At 34.4% G+C, this 27396-nt stretch overlaps 2 protein-coding genes across 3 annotated transcripts in view; both read left to right on the top strand.

Annotated features, from left to right (window-relative positions):
- The window catches only part of ipo11 (importin 11), a 357709-nt gene that overhangs the window by 305643 nt on the left and 24670 nt on the right, over nt 1-27396 (top strand). For both annotated transcript variants that reach the window (XM_039758699.1, XM_039758698.1), the window contains exons 27-29: nt 5551-5672; nt 16549-16644; nt 25209-25293. In XM_039758699.1, coding sequence (XP_039614633.1) covers nt 5551-5672; nt 16549-16644; nt 25209-25293 — 303 coding nt within the window. The remainder of the gene's footprint in view (nt 1-5550; nt 5673-16548; nt 16645-25208; nt 25294-27396) is intronic.
- LOC120532579 (leucine-rich repeat-containing protein 70-like) lies at nt 11393-14635 on the top strand. The gene is made up of 2 exons (XM_039758700.1): nt 11393-11870; nt 12217-14635. Exon 2 carries the CDS (start codon nt 12263-12265, stop codon nt 14123-14125), a length of 1863 nt encoding a protein of 620 aa, XP_039614634.1. The 5' UTR covers nt 11393-11870; nt 12217-12262; the 3' UTR covers nt 14126-14635.

The raw sequence follows: 27396 nt of genomic DNA, 5'->3' as shown, positions 1-27396 counted from the left end.
AAGAAAACATGCATTATATAATTGAGAAGGCAGCGAAACAATAAGAAGCGAGTTCTGCTACTTCGGAAACAAAGCACGATGTAAACCTACACTTTAAATTAAGTTCATAGACAGGCTGCCGCTGGCGTTTGTAATTTAGTGCCTGCCCATATAAGGCCGTCCGTCAGCGGCAATCCAATAGCAAACTGCCACGGGTAAATATTCACGGGTGAAGGACTGTGCTTATGGAGAGGAAGATGAGATGGTCAGGGTGGTGTTTGACACAAACTCAGCGAAACTGCGAGAGAAAGTTTTAAGTGCCAGGACTAAGGTAACATTAAATAAAGCTATGGACATAGCACGAGATGGCACCAGCACAGCTGGGAACCTTCGATGCAAGTACACCGAGTGGCTCACGTGAACTGACGCAGTGCACAGATAAAAGCAACAGTTCCAAAGAGCGCTGAACAAAACCGAATTACACAATTGAAAAGGCAGCAAAAATATGAAGCGTCTGATAAGCATATTCATAAATGCAGCTACTGTGGAAACAAAGCACACGGTGGAAAAAGTCAATGTCCGCTAAAGGAAGACAGTGTAAAAAACCCGTGCATGCAGTGTGTCAGGTCTCAGATAAAGAAGAAGACGAGCTGTTTATTGATGCAGTAAGAAACTAATCGATGAATGAAACCTCTTATCTTTACAACGATTGACAAACACGGAATGTAACTTGAACACAACACATCGTACAAATACGACCCTGATTGAAACAAATAATGATAATCAAATCCTTGATGACAGCAACATTCAATAACACTCACAAAACAATTACTGTATATTGACAATCATGTTACGTTATTTTTAAAATGTTCCCTTTTCTTTTTCATAACTTCTACTTCTCCACTGCGATACGCGGGTATATATTTAAATGTATATATATACCCCGATCTACAGTACATACTCTCGCATAGACAAGCCACATGCTGTGGCGCAATTGTAGAGTCTTAAGCCTCTAATGCCGACATTGAGGTTCGATTCGAGAGGGATGCACTGAGTATGTACACGCGCTACTGATTCATTTTACCTTCGCATCTCCTTGGTTTGGGACGTATGAAAAAATATTAGGTTAACGCAGAATCATGTTACGTTATTTTAAAATGTTTCCCTTTATTAGCACAAGCACAGCTGAGAAGCTTCGATGCATGTACTCCATAACGCGTTAAAAAAATAACGCATTTAATCACACTTTCAATTCCAAGCAAGCGGGAACTTTTGTCAATGCATGATTTCCTGGTACATCCATTACACTGATGCACACATCACAGCTACAAAAATGTTAGAGTCGGAATAAAGCGTTCCTACGACTGATCATTTCGACTTCCCGAGCGAAACCTTGATAAAAGCATGGTTTTGTGCACACTGAAAAGCAAGCAAAATTAGATGCATTACAGAAAGCAGACTTTGTGGCTCTTACTGGGGATCATTGGACTTCCGTGACCGTTAGTAATTCTAATTACATCTAATTACAAAATGTTCAATGATCACACTGTTTTAGCCTAATGTACAAAATAATTTTGGCTAAGGTTACTCAGAGTTTAAAGATTAAGTTGGTCAAATTACCTTTTATGTTTCTGACTTATTTTTTTAAGAAGAAAAACTGCACTTTATGTTGAAATTTTGGTTATTATTATTTAAAGACAATACTATTCTGAAAATCTACTTAAAGTACTTAAACTACCACTTTATTTTTAAGTCTGCCCAATTTTAACCAGGGATGATATTTTTGTTTCTGTTTTGAATTCAAATGCAGTTTAAAGGCTTTTTTTCAGAAATTAAAACAGCTTCAGTTTACAATATTCATGTACATGTCTATTATTTGATTCTGTCGCCCACTAAAACACTTTTAAATTAAAAAAAAAACATTTGCGATTTGGGGCAAATTTCGTGTCGGATACATACGATTAATCAAGATTAATTCTTACACAGCCTCTAATTAATTGGATTAATTTTTTAATCGAGTCCCACCTAATATATATATATATGTGGATATATATATGTAGATTTGTATATATAAATGTGTATATACAGTATATATGTAGATATGTATATGTGTATATACAGTATGTATATATATGTATGTGTGTATATGTATATATATATATATATATATATATAACTGTGTATATATATGTGTATAGATGTGTATATATATATATATATATATATATATATATATATATACCAGCAACACTCATGACAATGACAAAACAATTACACTGTCAATCATGTTACGTTATTATTAAAATGTTTCCTTTTCTTTTTACTTCTCGCTGCCAATCGAGGTATTTTGATATATATATATATATATATATATATATATATATATATATATATATATATATACAGATATATATATATATATATATATACAGATATATATATATATATATATATATATATATATATAAATAGATAGATATATATATATATATATATATATATATATATATATATACAGATATATATAAATAGATAGATATGACAACAACACTCAATATCAATGACAAAACAATTACATTGACAATCATGTTACGTTATTTTCAAAATGTTTCCTTTTCATTTTCATAACTTCTTTAACACACTACTTCTCCGCTGCGAAGCGCGGGTATTTTGCTATGTATATATATGTTTATATATGTGTGTGTGTATGTATAAATATATATGTATTTGTGTGTATATATGTGTGTGTATGTATGTATGTGTATATATGTAGATATATATATGTATGTATATATGTGTATATGTATAGATATGTATATATATATATGTTTATGTGTGTGTGTGTAAATATATATATATATATATATATATATATATATATGACAACAACACTCATCACTCACAACAGTGACAAAACAATTACATTGACAATCATGTTACGTTATTTTCAAAATGTTTCCTTTTCTTTTTCATTGCTTCTTTAACACACTACTTCTCCGCTGCGAAGCGCGGGTATTTTGCTAGTTCTTGAATATGTAACAGTTCATTAACGTGTGCATAAAATCCTATATCTTAAGAGAGTAAGGGTACATTACTGGATTGGAAGACTGTCACAAGGTCAATTATGGGCCATACATCTGTCTTGTCAGAGTGATGTTTTATTCTGAGATATGGAAGTTCTTTTGTAAGTTAAGGTAAACAGGCTGTATTGGCAATTGCCCTGGTGCTTGAGTCTTTAATTTTTTTTTTTTTTTTTTGCTGTAGTTGTGATGGCTAAAATTATCAAGTGATAAATGTTTTTTTATGGTGGTTTCAGACCATTTTGGTTAACTTCCTCACTAGAATCCATAGATTTTGCTGTTTTTCTTGTTTGGATTTAATAAGTTCAAAGTATTTAGATGAGATGGAATATTTCTCTTTGTGGCGTTGTTCTAAAGTACTAGTGAGAACTTTGTCATGAGCAAGTATGTAAACCATCCAACTTACAGTCAGCTTTACTGCAGTTTGTTCAGTGGGACAGAAGTGTTTAATTTGTTCTTTTTTGTGTAAATGTACTTGCTTTCTTTCATTTTAAGACATTCTGTAAAAGATTAAGGTCAATGTTGAATGAGGCCTTGAAAGCAAACTTTTATCACAAAAAGGAAAATACTTGTTTACCATTTCGACAAGAATAGGTAGTACTGCTGTAGCCAAAGTGCTTTTCAAATACACATATCATAAATACAATAAAACACAATGAAACCAGTAGTATATTGAAACACACAAATGACTAAGAGGAGTTAAAACACACAATTCAGATAAGCAGACAGGGGCATACCATGTATTGATTAAAAAAACAACAGAAAAATTTTAAAATCAATTTGGAAACTATCAGGCAGCCAGTGTAAAGATGCTAAAATTGGAGGTACAGAATCGAACTTTCTTGCTATAACCAAAAATACAAGCAAAATGACACCTTTTATTGGCTAACTAAAAGGATTACATTTTGCACGCTTTTGAGGCAACTCAGGCCCCTTCTTCAGGCAAGATGTATTACAGAAACTAGAGTTCCCTGTGTATATATACACCCTAGGACAAGAAACAACATTGGTAAATCTTTAAATGAGAAATCTTAAGTGTACAAAATTAATAGATTCATTACAGCTAGGGTTAATTTAACAAGAGAGAGAAGAACAATATATGGTAAGACCTTTGGATAACTGTCCAAAAAAGTCTTTTGAAGTTTCTAATGAGTTTTTCAAAACAATGTGGGTCAGTAGACAGGTTATCTGTGTCATTCTGAGAGATGTAAACAATCCTCATATCTGGCTATAAAACTCTTTTCTTTATTCAAGCCATGTTGTAATGTATTAAATTTTAACATGAGTTTAACTTCCCATTCTTTTCTCTCTTGCTGTGTTTTCAAGTTGCCCATAAGCACTGTGACTTTAAAATCCCTCTCGCTAGAGGAACATCTGTGTTGACACGTTTAATGTGGAACCTGTGTAAATTCATTCCCTGGCGAAGTGTTTGTCGAGTTTCTCCCACATAGAGTGCAGTGTCAGGACATTTCATGCACAGAATTAGGTAGACCACATTAGATGATTTGCAGGAAAATGATCCCTTTATGTGATGTTCAAGTCGACAGTGTGGTATAACTATATGGTCTGTATTGTAAATGTGGGCACACATTTTGCATCTTTTCTGTAGGCAGGGAGATGTGCCATTTTCTGTTGGTTTATTTAGGGAGCTTCGGACAATTAGTTGCTGAAGGTTTGGTGGTGTCTGTATGCCAGGAGGGGAGGTTCAGGAAATACATTTTTAAGTGTTTGGTCATTGTTTAGCATTGGCTGAAGTTCTTTTATAATTTTTAGAAGTGTTTCAAGATGTGGGTTGTAGGTGACAACAAGGGGGATGCGGTAAAGATCCTGACCATACATTGTTCTTCTCTCTCTTGTTAAATTAACCCTAGCCGTAATGAATCTATTAATTTTTTACATTTAAGATTTCTCATTTAAAGATTTACCAATGTTGTTTCTTGTCCTAGAGTGTATATAAACACAGGGAACTCCAGTTTCTGTATTGCATCTTGCCTGAAGAAGGGGCCTGAGTTGCCTCAAAAGCTTGCATATTGTAATCCTTTTAGTTAGCCAATAAAAGGTGTAATTTTGCTTGGCTTTTCTCTACATTCATCATGGCTAACATGGTACAACACCCTAGTACTATTGCTATAACCAAAAAACGAGCAGCAGCATTCTGAACCAACTGCAATCTGCTTATCAGGGACTTGCTATAGTATGAGTTACAGTAATCAAGCCAAGAAAAGATAAAAGCATGAGCAACTTTCTCAAGATTCCTAGGAGATTAAAAGGCTTAACCTTGGCTAAAAGATGAAGCTGGAAAAAACAACTCTTGACCACAGAATTAATATGTTTCTCAAAAGAGACGTTACTGTCAAAAATAACCCCAAGATTTTGAGGTTTGCAAAAATCCTAATCCATATTAAACTTAAAATAAAGGAATTAATTCAGCTATTATGATTAAATATTACCGTGTGCATTTTAAGAATAACATTATTTTTTTAATATATAGATCGATCATCTGTTGGGCAGTTTAATAGAAATGTGGGTTGACAGAATGGATAACATTACCCAACCAGAAAGAAGAAAACTTTCAGCACTTTCACTGCTCTCCCTGCTTCCTTCAAATAATAAGTAGGTATATTTGAAATGAAAACATAATGTCTCAAATATTGTAGATCAAAAAATGTCTGTAATTGTTTTTATTGATGAAATGTTTATCTTATGCTTTGTGTTTCCTTGAACCACCTGGCATTGAAGTTAATCTTTTACTTTATGACTTATTTAGGAAAGTGTGACAAAATAGAGTATGCGATCCATTGTGATATATTTCCTTGCCTTTGTTGTACTTTAATAGAATTTGTATAAGTGTTTAGCAAAACTGATACTTAATTTTAACCCTGCATGATATGCCACTACATGTTATTTCAATACAATCTGTAAACCTTTTGAAGATATTATCTCTGTAGAAAAATGAGGGTAAAGTGAATTCTCTAAACCATTGCATAAGAAGATGGTAGGTTTGCAGGGAATGGAAAAAGGCAATGTAGTAAAGACCCTGTGGGTCCTTGGAGCTGAGCACTTTTGAAGGCAGAAGAAAAAAGAAATGTGTCAGTAAAAGTAAAAATTCTGCAGTGATTTAATGGCAAAGCTATCAAGTAGATGACCCAACATGCTGATGCATCTAAGCAGACAGAAAAGTGGACAATCACCAGACAATCGTGCACAATTATTAAATAAGTGGGACAAAAAAAAAAATTTTTTTTCATAAATCATAAAGCAACACTCAATACCCTAGTCTGCAAAGAAAAAACAGAATTTGGGAAATTTTGCTAATTTATTAAAAATAAAAAATTGAAATGTCACATTGACACAACCATTGAGACCTTTTGCTATTAAACTTGAAATTTGTCTCAGGTGCATCGCATTCTATTGGTTTTCTTTTAGATGTTTCTTCATCATGTTTGTAGTCCATCTGTGATAAATACAATTGATTGGATGTGATTAGGAAAGGCACATACCTGCATATATGAGGTAGCACAGTTCGCAGTGTGCATCAAAACAAAAATCCAGCTATGAGGTTGAAGGAATTGCATGCAGAGCTTAGAGATAGAATTGTGTTGAGGCACAGACTTTATGGCAGAGTGGTCAGACAAAAGCCTCTCCTCATTTAAAGATGTATGGAAGCCAGCTTGGAGTTTGCAAAGAGGCACCCAAAGGACTCTCAGACTGAGAAGCATGATTCTGTGCTCTGATGAAACCTACATTATAGTGTTTGTTTTTAATTTTAAGTGTCATGTCTGAAGTAAACCAGGCAGAGTTCATTACCTTTGCATTCCAACAGTGAAGTATATGTGGTGGCAACAACATCATGTGAGGTTTGTTTTTCAGTGGTAGATACTGGAAGACTTGTCAGGGTCAAGGGAACTTTGAACAGAGCAAAGTACAGCAGTAGCCTTAATAAAAACCTGCTTCAGAGCACTCTGGACCACCCAGTGGGACAAATGTTCAACTTCCAACAAGACAATGGTCCTTATAAAGCCCAGAGCAAGGACAACATAGGAGTATCTTAACGACAAGTCGCTGAATGTCCTTGACTGGCTTAGCCACAGCCCAGACATGAACCCAATCAATCATCTCTGGAGAGACCTGAAAACAGCTGTATTTCAATAGTTCCCATCCAACTGAACAGAGCTTGAGAAGATCTGCAAAGAAAAACAGGAGAAAACTCCCAAAAAAAGGTGTGTGAAACTTGTTGTGTCTTAACCAAGAAGACTCCGACTGTAATTTCCGCCAAACGTGCTCCCAGAAAGTACTCAATAAAGTGTCTGAATACTTGCTTCAATGTATTATTTCAGTTTTTTACTTTTACAAAATGTGTAACAATTTCTAAAATCCTGTATTTGTTTTGTCATTTGAAAAGTTGTTATGCAAATAGCTTCAGAAATACTTTTTACTGCATGGGAAGCCTTGGTTAAATAAACAATGCATAAAAATAGAAGATCTGTGATGATCTTGCCGGTGTTGGCAGAAATATAAATATTACACAGTAACACTTTATTCACAATGTGTGAGCAAAAAAACACTTCTTAAAAGTCTGTTCATACGAACTAGCTATCAGTATTTTTACAGGACATATAAATAAAGATTTTGAGACTTAAGTGTTATAATCCCACCATCAAATAACTGTGATTTAAGCTGATGGTAAGAAGTGTCTGAGGGTATTGAAAGTCTTCTTTTCATGTGGTGCGTATGCTTTGCTCTCACATCATCATTTTTATTTGAAGCATACTGCATGAATAATTTTTTAAAGAAAAACAAAGCATTCTTAATATGCTGTTGTTTTTTTCTTTGTCAGTAGTAGACTGTAGATCATTACCTTTACAGATTAAATTAACTTTGTTATGTTCAGCTTCATAATATATTTTCAGTGTATTTTATGATCTGGTAAAGGGTGCACCTATGTATGCCTATCTGATTGAGTTAGAAAAAGCTAGATCACTTAAAGATTAGGAAATAAATGGTTTTAATAAATAAATAATAAAGCGGAATTCATAGAAAAAAAATACAATGCAAATAAACTTATTTTCCCCTATTGTAAATGATAAAATAGATAACTTGATTTGTTATGTGTTCAGTGTGGTGACTTGTCCTCTTGGTCACTTCCACACACGGCTCTTCCCCATACTGGTCTTCCTTAGCTTTCACTCACTTGTGTTATTTCTACACCAAGGGAGCTCTTCTCTTTATCTCCTGACCTAAGTTTATTCTTTCTGTGTCACTAGACAGCTTTAAACCTTGTACCATAGTCAGAGGTGAACAAGTACTATTTAGTCCTCTGTAACTCTTAAAGGGACAGTTCTTTCTTTAATATCTTCTTGGTCCAGAGAATATCCCTTCTTTCAGATGGATACATTCTGCTGTGTGTACTGTAATTTTACTATCTCTTGGAGGGTCTGATAATTTTGAGATGTGGTGGGTTTCCTGCCCTCAGTCATGAGAAGGAAGCCACCTTTCCCTGGCTGGATTCCTGTGCTGCTCACTGTGGTGTTGACTGAATCTATCAGCCTTTGTTGCAAGGTGCACTTGTACTCCTTTTCAGAGTTTTCCTTCAGGGCTTTGTTCACAGTAATAAGGTTCACGACCATTGGTGACTCTCTAAATATATTACTTAAACCCAGCATGTGTACAGTGTGTCCTATATACTATATATATACACAGTTATGTGCCCCTGTTATAAACTGTTTCCAGTGTTTTTCATGGTACAACATCATCTGCAGTCATAATTTTTATTTGTAATTGTTGTCTATTTTAAAGTTTGATATTAGAGACAGTATATATGTGGATAAATGATTCATTTAGAGCTGTTATGAGGACATAAGATCAGCTCTTGTTGCATAGAGATATTCTGATCATTTAACAGCCATCTTCACAGAATATGTTAAAAGCATTTCCACTAATGCTCAGTTTATGTCAAAAACAGAAAATGCTAACATCATTATTGTTCATTTTCACAAACCTGGCCTTTGTAACACACAATGTATTGGACTGTCTGTTTTTGTGCTGCTTTTTTTTTTATTTGAGTTCTATAACACATTCCTACTGCATATCTATAATGAAAATTCAGGGTCATCATGCCACAGTTTTCAGACGGCCTCCTGAATAATAAATATACTAAAACTTAACTGTCACTTACTAGGGTTTGTACTTGTTGTAAAATTTTCTTTGCACATTTTGTTACCAGGTCACATTGAAAAGAAAAATGTCTTATATAAGGAGACTATCATTAACCTTTATAAAAGAAAAATGTTTATTTTAAGATGTAACATCTACTATAAAAGAATATTTAAGTGACATGCACGTACAATTTAAATGTTTCACTAGTTCTGTAAATCCACACAGAAGGATGCAGTTGCATCATACTGCTAATCTGCGTTTTTGCTTTCCTTTTTAGGCTACATCAACAGAGACAGTTCTAATATTGCTGCTTTTTAAAGGAAAAAACAAGCAATTTTCAGGAAAAGTCTTTATAACTTTCTTTTACCTGTTGTTAAAATATAATAGATAGATAGATAGATATGTGTTTGTTTATTTATTTATATATTTATTATGGGAGGAGCAGTTCACAAATTAAGTGATTTTTTTAGTTCACACTCTGGATTAAATTCTCATTCACAAAGTTAAAAAAAGTCCTGGTTAAAAAAGATACAATAAATGCCACCTAAATCTCCTTGTTGGCTGAAGTGGGGAGTGACATGAAATGTAATCACTTTCATACAATATGTGCTTATGTGCATTATGATTTCGTGTTTTTCCACTGCACTGAAAACCCATGCTTTTTTAGAGTTTAACTTTATAAGCACTGCTGCTTACACCATGCTATATTCAATGGGAGCTTAAATAAGCGATACAACCTCTGTGAAGCACTGCTTTCACACCATCTTTCAAGAAATGGTCTCATCTAAACATGAGACATTAGACTGAATTAATTAAAGCACCTGGCACGCAATTAAGGTACATATTCATGTAACCGAGCAGTTAAAAGGCAGTCTTCTCTGTTTTTTTATTGTCTGTCACATTCAGTTAATTAGTATTTGCATACATTTACTAGTAAAGAAAACATTTTTTAGACCTTCAGCAGGTCCTCCAACTTGCAGGGAGAACGTGAGGGTTGGTGGCAGGATTGGTACTCCAGCCACTGGTTAAAAATTTTTTTTAAAAAAGCACTGTTCCATTCCATTTGGACTAGTGTGGTGCTGAGGTGTCACCCATTGCATGGCTGTGCTATGGTCTTAATTTGGGATCCTGAGGTAGTTTATCATGTGGTGGGTATGGCAACGTGCTGTACCAGTGCATGCTCACAACTTCCTCCTCATAAATAGCTCCTGTTGTTGCAAGTATAAGCTCTGTCTTTCCAATATCTGGCTCTCTTTCTCTAGGTAATTCCAACTTTAGCTTAAATGGTTTTTGAAATTTTTTTGTCTTCCGGTATGTCATTTAGAAGTACAAAATGGCACAGGAATATTTCATAATGGTTAAATTTCTCTTCCATTATCAAACCTTGTCATATAATTCAGTTTTGGTTAATAGATTGAGTCCATCAGAGCCGCATTAAGCTCAGAGTGGGTGCCAACCCTGGACAAGGCTGTAGTCCATTAAAGGCACGCTACACTCACATTTAATTGTATGGGTTATGTTTCAGCTCACTGAATAAACTAAAACACATTTTGTAATGTGGGAAGAAAATCATCAAAGAATTTGGAGACAATGCAGACTTATCATTGGAACCAGTGACTTCCCAACATCATCAGAAGCAAGGCAGGACTATACAATAATTAAAGAATTGGCACTGAATTGCTAACTCCTCTGTGGCATGTACTCATAGTCTTGCTTGTGCCTGATTATTGCTCATTCACTGTCAACTTGTAAGAATTATTTAGTAAAATATAAGCCATGAAGCAAACTAATGTGAAGCAGAAGAAAGTGGTTTATTTTTCACTAATTTCATTAATACATATTGTTATTGTTTGTCAGAGAAATAAAACTTTATAGTGTGAGACCACATATAAGTCATTTTCTTAAACCTCCAGCTACTAAACTGGTTAATAATAAACATGTAGTCTAGTCCCATGTGTGTGTACATGTGTTGAGATATATATATATATATAGATATAGATATATATATATAGAGAGAGAGAGAGAGAGAGAGAGAGAGAGAGAGAGAGAGAGAGAGAGAGAGAGAGAGAGAGAGAGAGAGAGAGAGAGAGAGAGAGAGAGAGAGAGAGAGAGAGAGAGAGAGAGAGAGAGAGAGAGAGAGAGAGAGAGAGAGAGAGATATATATATATATATCACACATACACAAACACAAAACCCCATTTCTTAAAAAAGTTGAGGCAGTAAGTAACAAAATGCACTGATTTGTAAATTTATTTTTAATAGATAGATACTTTATTAATCCCAAGGGGAAATTCACATAATCCAGCAGCAGTATACTGTTGTTTGTAAAGTTTAAACTAATCACGTTTAAAAAATGAATAAAGTTGATTAGTTAAAACTTTTTGGAAATGGGTTTTGTGTATATGTGTGTGTGTGTATGCATAATTTCTTTTTCTAATATTCTAGAGGCAAAAAGTGGTGGAGATTTCCTTTCATGGAGTAAACTACTAAAAATAATGTGACATCCTTTGCAGATTTCCTGCATCCATGGCAACTTCCAGATAATCTAACCATTGTTTACTTTTCATTTAAAAAAAAGAAAAACTTCCTGACATTGTTAAGGGTATTCCTTTATCATAGTTTTGGTGAATGCCACATTGATTTTGCATAGAAGAGGTAGGATTTGTCTTGTCATGCTTGATTTTTATATATAATTTAATAAGTAGTATACACTGCTAATGTTATCATGTAAAAATTAGTTGTTTCATTATGCTTATTTGTTTATGCTTATCAAAATTTACATCTTCCTTATTTATAAGATACAATAATGTAATTAATGTTTGTATTAGTGAAATGCACATAAAAGAAACGGATCCATTTGTAATATTTGCACATTAATTAAAAAGGCATTTTTTTTATAATTTCTCTCATACATAAAATTTTTGCTGCAGCTATTTTCTTATTACTTATAATATTGTTTAATTTGTGTTTGTTTTTTTTTTTTTTTCTTCTTTTGACTCAGTTGGTCACTTTGGATATGACACAAAGACAAAGGACACCCTGGAAAAATGATAATGATTTTCAGATTAATGCTCTTATTTCAGTTTCAAGTTATTTTTCACTTTTATTCAGTTCTCTTGATGTTTCCAGGCAAGGGACTTTGCTGCCCTGCTTCCTGTCAGCTGTGCACTATAACTCGAGTTCATTGCAACAGTCTCGGCCTGCATTTTATTCCTAGGAATTTGCCCGAGAGTACAACAGTTTTGTTCCTGAGTGGAAATAATATTTCTCAAGTACTGCCCGAGGATTTCAAAAGGCTAGAAAAGCTCTCTGTGCTTTTTCTGAATAACACCGGACTTGTTCGCTTTGCCCCTAAAGCACTGAAGCATCTTCACAGATTATATTACTTGCACTTAAATAACAATTTGTTACAACATTTGGAGCCTGATACTTTTGTTGGCCTTTCAAATCTTCATTTTCTCTACCTTCATCATAATGAAATACAGTATCTTCCAGACAAAATATTTAATAGTTTGCCTGCCTTAAACCTCTTGGAACTTCAAGGAAATAAACTTAAAACAATTAGTTGCCAAGCTCTTTTTGGAATGAGTAGACTTAAAACGCTCAACCTTGCAAACAATATGATTTCGTTCATATCCAGTCTTGCATTCACAAATCTTGGAAAATTAGAAATTTTGAGTATTAAGGGAAATTTACTCTGTCAGATACCATCCAGATTGTTTGAACACCTTGGGAACCTCAAGTGGCTGGACCTTTCTGGAAATCCGATTAAGCTAATAACTTCTGCTTCACTGAAGGGTCTGAAAAATCTGCTGTATCTTTCAGTGGAAAATGCAAAAATTAAACATATAGATATTCACGCCTTTGATGAGTTAAAGAAATTAAAACATCTGGTTTTAAGTAATAACTATATAAATGTTATTTACCCAAATACATTCAGCTTTTTGAAGCACCTGAAATACCTGCACCTAGACAGGAATAATATAAGTAACTTACATTCAAAAACATTTTATGGGGTTGCTTTTTCTCTTAAACTTTTAAATCTGAGAGACAATAAGTTAGCATATCTGCATTCCAATGTATTTAGGTCTTTAGATTCACTTATTTTTGTTAATGTAAGTAAGAACCCTTGGCAGTGTGATTGCAGATTGCTTGAACTGCGCAACTGGCTTGTGTCATCCTCTGTTATGATGAATGTTCATTGCCAGCATCCTCCTCATTTGCAGGACAGATTATTACGCTATATCAATATTGATGAATTTGGAGCATGCATTGTCTCAAACTACTCTTATAATTTCCATTCTACTTCAGTTTATTCAGTAACTAATGACGCAAAATTAACAAGTAACACTTCTTTTTTACCGCTTTCATCACCCCGCCCTTCAACATCTTTTCGAATGAAATTAACAAGTGGCATCTTTGCTCCACTTTCCAAAAAGTTGTTTGCATACGAGAGTACAACACATGTGACATCCCAATCACCACTGGAGGTATCATTACTTAATGTGCAAGAAAATATTACTGCTCTGCAAAGCGCAGTATCTGAAAATCTGGGTGCTTCAGTACCATTCCAGTCTTTGATTACCTGTGAGAAAAAACTAGCAAAATTAAATCAGTCTTTTGACATTCTTCTTGGAGTTTTTGTTCTTCTATGTGCTCTTGTTGTAGCCATGACCTATAAGTTACTCAATCTGAGACACAGACTAAATTCAGTTAATAGGGAAAATGTAGTGGAGTATTTCAGTTTCTTCCATTCTGGAAACTATAGTATCAGGGCTCCTCCACAAATGGACTCTGTCTCCACATCAAATCTAGTAGGAAATGCAGGGGCAGGACAAATACAAATATTCAGACACCATGCCAATGGAAATCAAGCCCAAGTTATTCTCTTTGAACATTCTGTTCTTTAACACAGTGATTTCTTTTTTTCTTAAATGTCTCAGTGTATATCAAACTTATTATGTTTTATACTGGTGCTGAATGTGTTTTGGTATTATTATTTTTTAAATGCTCAAGATAAAATGTGAGGTAGTGAAATATGTGTATAGTAAAGTATTCAACTATAAAAGCAGTGCTTTGTAACAATTTAGCTAAAATAAACAAAGTACTGCACAAAACTTATAATTTACTTGACACATCAAATCTTTATTTGCAAACTGTTGTCATAGTAAACTATAGATGTTGCCAGTCTATGGAGTTAATTAATTTAATTTCATCTTTATTTAAAGAGTATTTGTGATGTGTACAAAAATTCAAGCTCAATAATGCATGTATCATACTGCGCAAATTATCAAAAACTTTGAGAAACACAGTTTCTGAGACACTTTAGGACTGATGGGTGAGTTTGTTTTTTGATATGCATATAAGAATGGAAAACTGGTGCAGAAATTAGTAAATAAAAGGTTATCTTTGTATTAATAGATTGCACAAAACTGACTCAGATCATTAACATTTTAGAAAAATACTGTGTTTTAATTTTTGAACCTAACCACAATAAATATTTTTCCAGAATTAAACAAGCAAGAAACCGGCATTTTTAGATCTTATTTCATTGATCATTTTAATAAGCTATATTAAAAATTGTTTTCATAGGTATAAGCTGTCCAATGTTTAACTTTGCTTTGGCTATATTAAGTTTGCTTTTTTTAGTTTTCATATAATAATAAAATTCTCTTTCATTAAAAAGTATTTTTTAAACCTGCCAATTTCAATGTGTGTCACTGAATAAACTGTTTTTTCCTTCAATTAATGTATTTGGTGGTGCTTGAAATAATTATAGTCAAAATGTTTTGGTTTCATTGGATGTAGTTTTTTTATTTCCACTTCTGTCCAATTACAGACATTCACTTTATCATATGTAAAGCATTTTCTAATATTCTAATTAGAAAGGGTTTAACATGCACAAAGAATTTAAAGTAAACAGATTTTATCTCCTTTTAAGTCATCATTTTGATATTCATGGAAGAAAAGCCAATCCCTTAAATAATAATGTGTGCGTGTTGAATAAGAAACTCTGAGGATGTATACTCTACATTTCATTAATTTGCATATTTTAGTTTAATTGAAGGGTAAATGCAGTTTGATTTATTACAAGTGAAAATGTTACATGTTACCACTTGGCAAGTATTTTCACATAAATTGTGTGAAGTATAAAATTAAAGAATTTATCTTATTGGAGAGTAGAAAAATGTATCCTTTTTTCTAAGCTTTAGACAATTACTAGATGCCAGTATAAATTACTGACATGAAGCATTTACCAGAGGGAAGTTTTTGGAACAAGTGATGAGCTGGGTGAGATGACTCTGTGGTGATCCTTTAGGCATAGTTAGTGACACAAGATCTATACAGTTATTTTCTCAGCAGACCTTACAATAACAACAACAATAATTTATTTTGGGAGTGTGTTGCAGGTGAACCAAATCATACAACAATGGAGAATGTGATTGCACTTTAAATTATGGCTTTGTAAAATTGTACTAAGATTGGCTAGGAAATATTTAATTTCTTTATTTGGTGTAAAAAGTACAACTGCTGCTGAGCCTTGTTAGTGATGGGGTGGTATTAATGTCCCAGTTGAGAGTGTTTGTGACAGTTATGCCCAAATAATTGAAGGATTCCATCATATTGGCTTCAGAATCATTACTTTCTAGTGGAAGAGGTTGTAACTGCTGTTTGCCAAACTCAATGACCATTTCCACTGTCTTGGTAGTAGTGATGACCAGGTTATTGATAGCACACCAAGACACAAGACACACTTCCTTTCTGTACACTGTTTCGTTACAATTAGTAATTAGTCAAATAATGTTGGTCATCTATAATGCATATAATCATACTAAAAATGTCTACCTTTAGTTACATCTTGTTAGATGTGATGTAGTTTTATAAATATCATGCTAAACTATATCTAAGTGTGTTTTATAAAGATGACACTATTTATGGTGACTTGATTTATGATCTAAGACTTTTTTTGTTCATTTTGTTGAATTCTCTGTATATATAGTTACTCAAGTCAGATTTGATCTTTTAAGTAGTGCACTTAAAGGGTTTTTGTTATCGAAAAAATCTAGTCAACTTTTTTCCAAGATTTTTTTTTATTATGTTTAATGGATGTGCTTTTAATAATCACATGTTGAGAACACAGAAAATAGCTCTCTGGTACTGTAGTTATCTGAAGTGCGTTTATTGCTATGTAATTTGTATGTATTTTTAACTTTTTTCAAGCCTCTGAGCTCCTGTTCAATGTTATGTAAGGATTTGTCAGACATATTTAATGTTGGTTAATTTTGTGTTCTCAACATTTTACACTAAAAGCATTCCTTTCCTCTGTTTTTAGTGTAATTATGGATAAGTTCTGTGGAATTATTAACATTTGTGTGGAGGCTCTACATGATGTGATGACTGAAGACCCTGATTCAGGCACTTATAAAGAGTAAGAAGAATATCATTTTATTTCTATTTACAAATTTGTACCATAATTTATGGTATTAGTCATGAAGATTGGTTACTAAGCTACATTAAGTATATATCTATTTTGCAAGTTTACATCAGATATTAATATAATATTAATTTAAACCTGTTTAAAAATGATTATTTTCAGGGATCCTAACGCTGGTATTGCATTGAACCACATCGTGTTGACATTTGTATCATTAGCAATGTTCTTCTCAAAGTGCATTTTGGCTCAATGGTGTCAAAATTCTGTATCGATCATTACAGAAAATCAAGTTTTATGTAGGCACCTCTTTAATGTTTGTATTTTTATGCCATACAAAGCAAACAGTCAATCTTTGTTAAATTGATAAATTCCTGTTGTTTTGCACCTTTTTTTTTTTGGTTTTAGCTGTTTATGTTTAGGGCAGCAAAATACTGAATTACTATAACATTACTATCAAAAACTTTGTCTTTAAGTGCTTTTATAATTTTTGAGTCTTATCTATATTACAACAGTAGAGTGTTGTACTGTGTTAGCCATAGATTGATTGATACAGGAGAAAGTAGGGTGAAATGACACCTTTTATTGGCCACACCTTTTATTGGCCTTAATGAAGGGACCTTAGCTGCCTCGAAAGCTTTCATTTGTAATCTATTTAGTTAGCCAAGAAAAGGTGTCATTTCACCCTACTTTCTTTTATATTACAACAGCAACATTTATTTATATAGCACATTTTAATACAAATTATGTAGCTCAAAATGCTTTACAGGATGAAGAAAGAAAATATAAAAATAGGATTAGGAAATACGAAGTAACGAGGAATAAATTAAGTTCTGATGGCCAGGAGGACAGAAAAAACAAAAAAAAGGGCTGGAGAAGAATGAAACAAAATTTATAGGAGTTCCATGGCCACGAGACCATCCAGCCCCCACTGGGCATTCTACCTAACATAAATGATCTAAATCAGTCCTCATGGTTTTCAGGCTTCATGTGAAAGAATTAGATGATGATGGTGGTCATGTGGCCATCTGGCCTTTGATACCATCAATGTAAGGTAGTTTTATTTATTGGTAACACTTTAGCATGCATCTATTACTAATGAACTATTATGTAACAAGTCCTCAACAAAGGCTTGTCTTGGTCATGATAACACTTTTAAAACATCAGTAGATGGGTTGTTCATCTCTGTGTAGTTTGGCATATTAACATGGTGATAAAATGACTTAGTGTAATATGAAGAAGTCATGGGTCTTGCACTAAATATATAATCAAGAGAAATGTGTCTTAAGGCAACTCAGACCACTCCAAAGTGAAGTTTGGTTCGTAGGGCATATTGCAGAGATAAATAAACACTTAACTGCTACTTTGTAATTGTAAGACCAAAAGCAGTGTACTTTACAGTAGGCACTATGCAGTCCAGAAGGCTGCATTCTTCTGGACTCCACCAAGCCCAGATTCATCAATTATGCAACCAGATAGTGAAGGGTTATTCTTTACTCTAGGGAACATTTCAGTTGCTCCAGAGACCAGTGGTGATGTACTTTACACCACTCCAGCTGACATTAGGCATTGTGTATAGTAATCTTAGACTTATGTTCAGCTGTTCGGCCATGGACTCCAATTTCTTATGCTGGGATTGTTTCAGAGGCTGTTTAGAACTCTGTTGTGAGTGATGTAACAGAAGATAGGCCTGTTGTTGCTCCTAGACTCTTCCACTTCACAGTAATAGTATTTAGACAAATCTAGCAATACAGAAGTATTGATTGTGTGTCTGTGATGGCAGTAGCTTCCATTAGTGAGATCTACATATCTAAATTTTTATAATTATGTAGTAAAGAGTTAGAATTAGACCACAGTGACTTTGGGAGGCAATCTATAGAACTACAATACTGCATTTTAGTTACAAGTTAAATTCAAAGACAATGAGCCAGTGAATTGCAGGAATTCAGAATGTTTTCACTGCATGTTATGATGTGTTGCTAGTGACCACAGCTTCTGCCCTTAATTCTTTAATAGCAGTTCAGCTTTACTGCTTATTGTGTGCTTGTATTAAGCATCTTTTCTGATTTTAGAATCTATATATATCTATATAACATGCAAAGTTGACGGACTAATTCAACAAAAATACTGTTTCCCATTTAGCTAAAATGCTGACATTTGGTAATGCGATATATCTAGGTCAATAGGTATCTGCTAAGAAAAGAGATATTGATATATCAGTATTTAGGGGTAAACCTCTTCACAACAGAAAAACTAAATACCCCAAAATCTTAAAAATGCCTTGATGGCACCCAAAATCTCAAAAATGCCTTGATGGATTTATTTGAAATTTGATGGTGTTGTAAAAAGAAGAAAATTAGCCGTAATATGTTTTTTTTGTTATATTTTGTTAATGATGCTGTAGTAAGTGGGATATTGTAACTTACCACGTCCCCCTTTTTCCCCACAGTGCTGACTGCATTTGCACAGAGAAATTGGTTATGCCGGTTTATGCAAATGTAGACCGTCTGTAGAAGCTTAGTGAAAGGAGCAGTTTCAGTGAAACTCGAGAAGACGTGCTTAGCAAGTTCTTGCCAGTTGCTGTGGCTGTGAGTGTAGTCAATTTTGTACAACTGATCCAGTAAGAAAGGTATTTAACATATATTACCCCTCCACCCTTCATCTGATCTGTAACCTAGTGCAAATGACGATGTGGGGACTGCAATTGCCATCAGTTAGTGCACTGTTCCAAGCAATTTCATCAGCATTCACAAAGTTTAAATAAAAGCATCAATAAAAGCAGCATGCCATTAAATGCTGCACTGTTTTTTCCTCGGACACTTTGGGATAGCAATTTCATTGTCTCACAGGATTACTTTGTTTATCTTAGAGCATTATCTCTCAACCGTTATGTCCTTGGGACCCAGTCTTATCTCTGCAAGTTTTTTGATGACCCAAAGAAAGTATGTGAAGACTTGGGGGTTTTCCACCTTTGTGAGTCACGTGGATAAAACGAGCACTACTAAAAATTTGGAAAAAATATTGTGCAGCTCTATTTATTTTTTTATATATATTTTCCTTGCTTTTGAAAAAGCCAACTCTATTGTCCACCTGCATATTGACATTAAGTTTGCAAAATTAATCAACGATCAGCGTTAAGTGCTTTTTGAAGTTTAAAAAAAAAAACAAACAGGAAAATCAAAAAAGCAAAAGAAAATCAAAAATACTGCCAATTAAGTGACAGAGCCAAGCAACAATTGGACAGAATGAAGCACTATTTTTTTCTATAGTAAATGGTAATGGTGTTTTTTCAAAGTGCAATAAGAAGAGTATTGAAATAGTAAAAAGTAATCAGTAACTTTTGTTTTTTTTGTTAGTGGACATTTATTCAAACCTACTCTACTGTATATGGGTCCAGTACTAATTGGAGGCTTTGATGCTAATGGAGAGTCAAAATTTTTAGCAGTTTTTACATTTGCCTGAATCAGCTTTAAACCACCTTTGTAACATTAATAAATACTGCTTTAATGTGGAGTTATACTACATTCTCTTTCACAACAACACCTCCAAGGACTATCTGTAGCTTGGTCAGCAGTAACCAGCTCAATTGAACTAATAATATTTTCCCCTGGTTAAAAAAAGTTACAAATATTGTAAAGACAGAAAAATATTTAGTTACAAAGTACTTCTGATATATCCAGTTAACCAACAGCACTAAAACTGAGGCCCAATGACTTCAAAAATTTCCCAGACAAAGCCAGGTAACACTGTTAAGCATACAATAAATAATAATTTTTTAGGGTATAATTGCTTAATTCACTAGTAATTTTGAGAAAAAAGTAATGTATTTGTTTAAACATATTAAAAGAAAGTAATGCTGTTTCCAAGCAAAGCACATGAAGTATTGTTAAGGAAAATTATTCACTGTATACGGTATTCACATTACATGCCTTGCTCTTTATGTTGAAAGTGTCCTCTGTCACCCCTCATCCATAGTCCACAGAAGCGTGGAGCAGAAAAAATAGAGATAAAATAATGCAAATATTCACAACATAGCATAAATTTTCCCTATGTAAAGCTGAAAGTATAGAAACCTGGAAGTTAAAAAAACAGATTTCAAAGCAAAATGTGACTATCATGAATGTATAGCTTTCTCAATACGGTGTTACATTCACAATGAATTAGTGACAGAAATACACCATTGTTAGCCCAAAATATAGCAGAGTATTGCTTATTAAGTGTGTAATTTGCTAAGTTTAGAGCTCAATTTATTATCCCCTAAGTTTAATTTTCAGATTTCCCTTGGAAGGGACTAAAATGCCAAAGTTTATTTGAGCATATTGGTTTATAACTGCTTCAGGCTTTGCTTGATAGAAAGGTTTTTGCAATTTAGTCTTAAACAGAAATGAATAACATTGTGAATTATATTTTAAAAATGTGTCTGATGCATATGAAAATAAGCATAGCACAAATTTTAAAATGTTATTATATGTAGGGCATCTCAAATGGTATTAACATTCAGGAAATATACTAAATCACATTTACAGTAAAGCAAACTATTCAAAGATAAATATTTAACTATGAACAATTACGTTGTGCTTGCTTTTGGTGACGTGCACTGAAAGTGTTATTCTCATTTTGATTCTGTAATGTTTGTTTTTTTTTTTTTCACTGTGCTATTCTTCCTGCCTCATGAGGCCAAGTGGAGGGAAGGGGAGAACAAGTGGTTGTGTCTAGATAGGGCTGTTTGCTGAAAAATGAAACTAGCAGAAGTTAATACATTTCTTATTAAGAATAGTAGAGAAGAATGAAATTATGTTTAATTCTAGGTGGCGTTTAAGGCAAACCACAGCCCTCTCATGGGAGGAAGTGTAAACATTGAAGGTGGCACTCTAGTCTTTGACAAAAGACTTAGATTGCAGACAAAATATTACAGGGTTTTTTGAAAATACACTGCTCAAAAGAAAAAAAAAAGGAAACACTTAATCATCATAGTCTAACACCAAGTCAATTAAGCTTCAGGGATATCAATCTGTACAGTTAGAAAGCATAGGCGATTGTGAATCAGCTTCACCTGCTTTGTTGCAAATCAAAGTGACAATATGTGCACTGGAGAGGCAACAGCAAGACAACTCCTAAAAAGGGAATGGTTATGCAGGTGGTGGCCACAGGCAATTGCTCTCTCCTTATCTTTCCTTTCTGATTCTTCTGTAGTTTTATGTTTTGCTAGTGTCTTTGTCACTACTGGTAGCATGAGGTGATACCTGCAGCTGATTTGTGTTGCACAGATAGTCCAGCTCCTCCATGATGGCACATCCATACTTGCCATCACAAGAATGTTTGCTGCACCTCCCAGCATGGTCTCAAGAGCATGGAACAGATACCAGGAGATAGGCCATTACAGAAGGAGAGCTGGACAGAGCTGTAGAAGTGCATCAGCCCATCAACAGCACTGGTATCCACTCCTTTCTGCAAGGAGGAAAAGGAGGAGCACTGCAAGAGCCTTATAAAATGATCTCCAACTGGCTACTGGGGTGCATGTTTCTGACCAATCTGTGAGAAACAGACTTCTTGATGGTGGCATGAGGGTCCTGTAGTGAGACCAGTGCTCACAGTCCATCACAGTGCAGCTTTGTTGGCATTTACCAAAAAAATACACAATTGGAAACACCACCATTGGCGTCCCGTTCTCTTTACAGATGTTAGCGGGTTCACACTGAGCACACATGACAGACATGAAGGAGTCTGGAGACACCATGATGAATGTTATGCAACCTGCAACATCATCCAACATAACCAATTTGGCAGTTGGTCATTGATGGTCTAGGGAGGCATGTCCTTGGAGAGTTGCACAGACCTCCACAATCTATGCAACGGTACCCTGACTGCTGTTAGGTACTGTAATCAGAATATAAGTTTAATGTCACTGTGCTCTGAAAAAAAAATATTTTATAAATCCACTCGCATATACAGGCCAGATTTAGAACACAGGGGCTCAGCATTTAGAACTACTAGGCAAGCATTAGAAGACAAGAAAGGGACAACAACGAAAATGGGCATTGTACTATTTCTGTGTGACAGAGTCAGCATGATATTGGATCCTCTCTTTGCTTTGTTTGGAAATGGCATGATTTACCTAAGTAATGGTCTGCACATGGAGAAAGAGTGTATAAAGCCTTGGAACATTGCCTGGTACACTTCTGAAGCCAACAGACGGATGGAAGATTACGTCATCCGATCCTGAAAATCCTTCATGCGCAGCAATGAAAATGGCAGACTCTACTCAAAGGTATTGTCGTGGCTTCCCGTCTGTTATGCCACGTAAATCGGCATTAAAGAAAGCTAAGTTATTTTCTCTTATATGATTTCTTACCGCCGTATCACTATGGGAGGGATATCGCCTCGTTATAATCTATCTATTCAGGTTCAGGTTACTTAAAATGCCGCAATTAAAAAGAACTTATTCCATCCAGGGAGCTAGCACTCCCTAGAGGAAAACAGTTACCAGGATGAAATTATCAGAGCCATTGTCAGACCTTGCAATGATGCTGTGGGTCCTACAGTATGTTCCTCCTGGTGCAGGACAATGCCCGGCCTAAAGGCATTGATGCCATTGACTAGCCTACACGTCTCCCAGACTTGAATCCAAGTGAGAACCTCTGGGATGTCATATATTGGTGCATCCAACACCACCAAGAAGTGCCAGAGACCAGGAGCTCACTGATGCAGGTCTGGGAGGAAATTCCCCCAGGACACCATCTGCCGTCTAATCAGGATCTATACACACTACATTATGAGCTGCTGTGATGAAATTCATGCAGGTTGGATCAGCCAGTGGTTTAAATTTTTAAATTTGATTTTTAGCGTGATGTTGAATCCAGCCTTCAATGAGTTGTTGATTTTGGTTTACATTAACCATTGTTGCATTGTTTTGTTCTCAATAAATTAAACAGTATTACTCAGTAAAGATTTTCCACTTTAATAGCTAGTTCAATCCAGATCCAATGTGTGATGTAAGTGTCCCTTAATTTTTTTGAGCAGTGTACTTCTATAAAAATCTTCCCAAATCATTATATTTCCATTTTTATACCTTTTTTCCATCTTCATAAACAAGGGCAAAAATTTTTGAGCCCTCTGTAATGTCATTTTACAATCACAAAATAAATCTGGAGAATATACAGCTAACATTTATACAAAATGTGAGAAAACCAAATATAAACAACAGTGTCTAAATAAAATATGTAAGATAGTGTTTTAATAAATATGTCATTAAAAACTAATCTTTAGGGTTGTCCTTCACTCCAGCTGGAAGTAAAACCCTTCAGCCAGAAAATTTAGTTTATTCTAAGCTCATGATGCACAGAACGTGTATAATGTTATCGAACTCCAGGAGGAGGTGGATGGTTTTGGGTGATCAATTAGTTGGTGTAGGTCACCAGACTTGTGCCTGTGTCTTCTCACATGTCTTTTTTTTCCAGGAATGCTTCTGAAGGAAGATTTGTTTTCTTCACCTATGATTGTCATCTTGCTGTATTTTAATTATAATAGTAATGAACTTGTATTTTCACTGTTAGTTTATGTGAATCAATTTTAAAATTGTGCTGTTTTGCTGTGTGTTTAACCAAATTGTGTTTTTATGTATATATATCAATTAATTTTTATTACAACACTCTGAGCCTGCACTCAGAAAGAAGCACTATAAAAAATCCATCCATCCATCCATTTCCCATCCCGCTGAATCCGAACGCAGGGTCACAGGGGGCCTGCTGGAGCCAATCTCAGTCAACACAGGGCACAAGGCAGGAACTAATCCCGGGCAGGGTGCCAACCCACTGCAGGACACACACAAACACACCCACACACCAAGCACACACTAGGGTCAATTTAGAATCGCCAGACCACCTAACCTGCATGTCTTTGGACTGTGGGAGGAAACCAGAGCGCCCAGAGGAAACCCACGCAGACACGGGGAGAACATGCAAACTCCACGTGGGGAGGACCCAAGAAGCGAACCTGGGTCTGCTAACTGCAGCAGCACTACCACTGCATCACCGTGCCACCCACTATACAAAATATAAAAGTTAATTGAATTAAATTAAAAATGGTGTTTAACTTAAAAAGAACTTTTAAAAACATACTAATGTACCAAGAACTAGAATATGCAAATGTTAAAAATGTAAACCAACTCATTCCCAAAAGAATGGGAGGCCATACATTTTCAAGTGGGTTGATAAACATGTAGAGATCTCCTATGCTTTCACACATTTCACAGGACATATGTAGTATGACAACAAAAAATGTTGTTGCTTTGTTAAAGAAGTTTGTTAAATAAATAAATTCATAATTACAAACTGATTAATGAGGAATTGTATTTGGTTTCTATAAATTAAAGAAAGGCCATCAGTGTAATGTCTAAACAATACAAAAACATGTCTGTCTATTAATAACATGATCACAGTCAAAAATTCATTTGAAGAATATAAGTCGAACAACATGATCCATATATAAACTTCAGAGTCATAAAAGAAATGAAGGTTGGCTTAATGATTATTTTTGATTTTTTTTTTTTTTTTTTTTTTAAGCTGCATGTTAATAACTCACTTTGAAGAGCCAAAGCTAATAGATGATGAGGAACCTCCTAGCGAACAAGATATCCGGAAAAAAATGGTAAGTGTCTTGAAATTTGTTATAAGCCTAACACAGGAGCTAAAATCCAACAGTTCAACCCAGGGAGTTTAAGCTTAGATTTTTTTGGGTTTTTTTTCTTCAGACCTTTAACATTTCACATCTATTCTTATCAATGGGAAGAACTATAGCCAAATACATTTTTTTGTTTTTTATTTTAACTTTATGTTGAGAGTATAGTAAGGTGGTGGTCTTCAGCTTACATACTCATTATAGTTGCAGATTAATTTTTTAAATCTGGTAATTTTTCAATTTGTCCCCAAAAAAATTGAATCCCTAAGTGATCAAAGTGGGTTGTGCCATGTTGGTCAAGGTATATGAGAGTTGATAAAGGTATTGCAAAGCAGTTTAGACTCCAAGAAGCCAAGGTAAGCTGGTTCTGGCAATGTTATCAAAGTGAAGAATGAATTCCCAACTGCAGCAGAAATGGTACCTAACAAAATTTTGTCAACTTTCTAGTACAACAGAAAAGTGTTTTACAGGCAATGATGGGCTCAGTTTACAGACTCCATGCAATAGTGCGTGAATAGTGATAAAGGTGTTTTGTTGTGTTTTAAGATCTCACAAGAACCAGTTCTTTTCAATTATCTTTGTTTTGTATAATATCTTGGGTATCAAATTAAATAAAAAAAGTATGTGGAATGCTCACGGAAACATTTTGTAGGTAATGTGTTTGGAGGAGTTAATTCATTTATTTTTTAGTCAGTTGGCTTACAATCCAAATGTTATTTTTTGCTTTTTATGAAAATACAAAATAACACGTGCAATATCAAAAATGTGCATAATTTTATGCAGTGATGGTATACATGCTTGCAATAATAAATGGTTTTGTGATAATATTATGAAGGCATTAACTGGTATAATCTCAAGACCTGCAAATCTACACAAAATACATTTAGCAACCTCCTTGACATCACTGGTAATAGCATAAATGGAAAAGTAGATTTTCCTGAAGTATTGTAGGGCAGCTTTAATGAGAATACAGTACAGAGATTAACAGCGCTCATTACCTTCTAGGCAAACTGCTGGAGCCATTTGAAAAATGCAGTGCATTTATAGTGAGGTTTCATTGTTACCAAGCTATAAAGGAGATACTTTACTTTGCAACAGAGAAAGAAATGTTCCAGTGTGAAAACCATCTTTTGATAGCATATGGTCATCTTTATCCAGCATGAATGAAAAAATATGTAATCTCTAACTTATTCAGCACATCTGAAGAAGCAGACTATCTTTTAAAATCTTAACTCAAGGACTATAGTTTAGCATTTAGATAAGTACTGGGTGTGTTTAGAGATAGCACATTAAAACAAAGTAAAAAAAGTCTTAATAGGATAACACCCCACAACCCTACATTCTATAAAGCAGATGTGAGAATGTTGTGTTAAGAAATAACTAAACTGTAATGAGCAAAACTGTATTATTTTATAAAGGAATGCTCATAAAAATCTAATTGCAACAACATACTCTCTTTAGAGCTTGTTTTAATGTAATAATTGCTTCATAAAGAGCAATATGCTGACTTAAATCATGATAAGCTTTGAAAACAATTATTAGCTAGTCCTCCCCAGACATGCTGGTTCATGCTGGACTGCATGTACAAGCATTTTGAGACTGCATTATGTAAGTGTACTTCCAATAATTAAGCTGTGGCTACATTTACATTTAGTGTATATTCCGTGAATAAATGATCTGGAAATGAATTTATTTGGAATCAAGCAGGTTCATAAATACACAGCAGTTGGTACAGAATAATGAACTTTTGGGTAATTCAAACTAAGGCTTAACATGGAAGATTTAAATATTACGTATATACTGTAGTTCTGTAATATTTATATAAGTAAATAATAAGTTGCATGGAACACCTGTAGGAAACTGAATTCAAAACCTCATTGTTATTGTTTCCTGTTTATGTTGTGCACTGATTTTTCTGGAAGTATCTACCTATCAATATTTTGGCAAAAACGGCAGCTAAACTCTCTCTCTCTTTCTCTCTCCCTCCACCTTTTATGTACAACACCACCACTACACTGCACCTATCTACAGTGCATATCCCACCCTCGTAACCAAGTGTATTGCTTTGGACTC

The sequence above is a fragment of the Polypterus senegalus genome, chromosome 7, assembly GCF_016835505.1.
Source record: "Polypterus senegalus isolate Bchr_013 chromosome 7, ASM1683550v1, whole genome shotgun sequence".
In the NCBI taxonomy this organism is placed as follows: Eukaryota; Metazoa; Chordata; class Cladistia; order Polypteriformes; family Polypteridae; genus Polypterus; species Polypterus senegalus.
Note: the sequence above shows the minus strand (reverse complement) of the source record. Positions and strands in the feature narration are given on the sequence as shown.

Excerpts from the sequence above, each read along its gene's own strand:
- LOC120532579 (XM_039758700.1), top strand. The coding sequence starts at position 12,263 with ATGATAATGATTTTCAGATTAATGCTCTTATTTCAGTTTCAAGTTATT.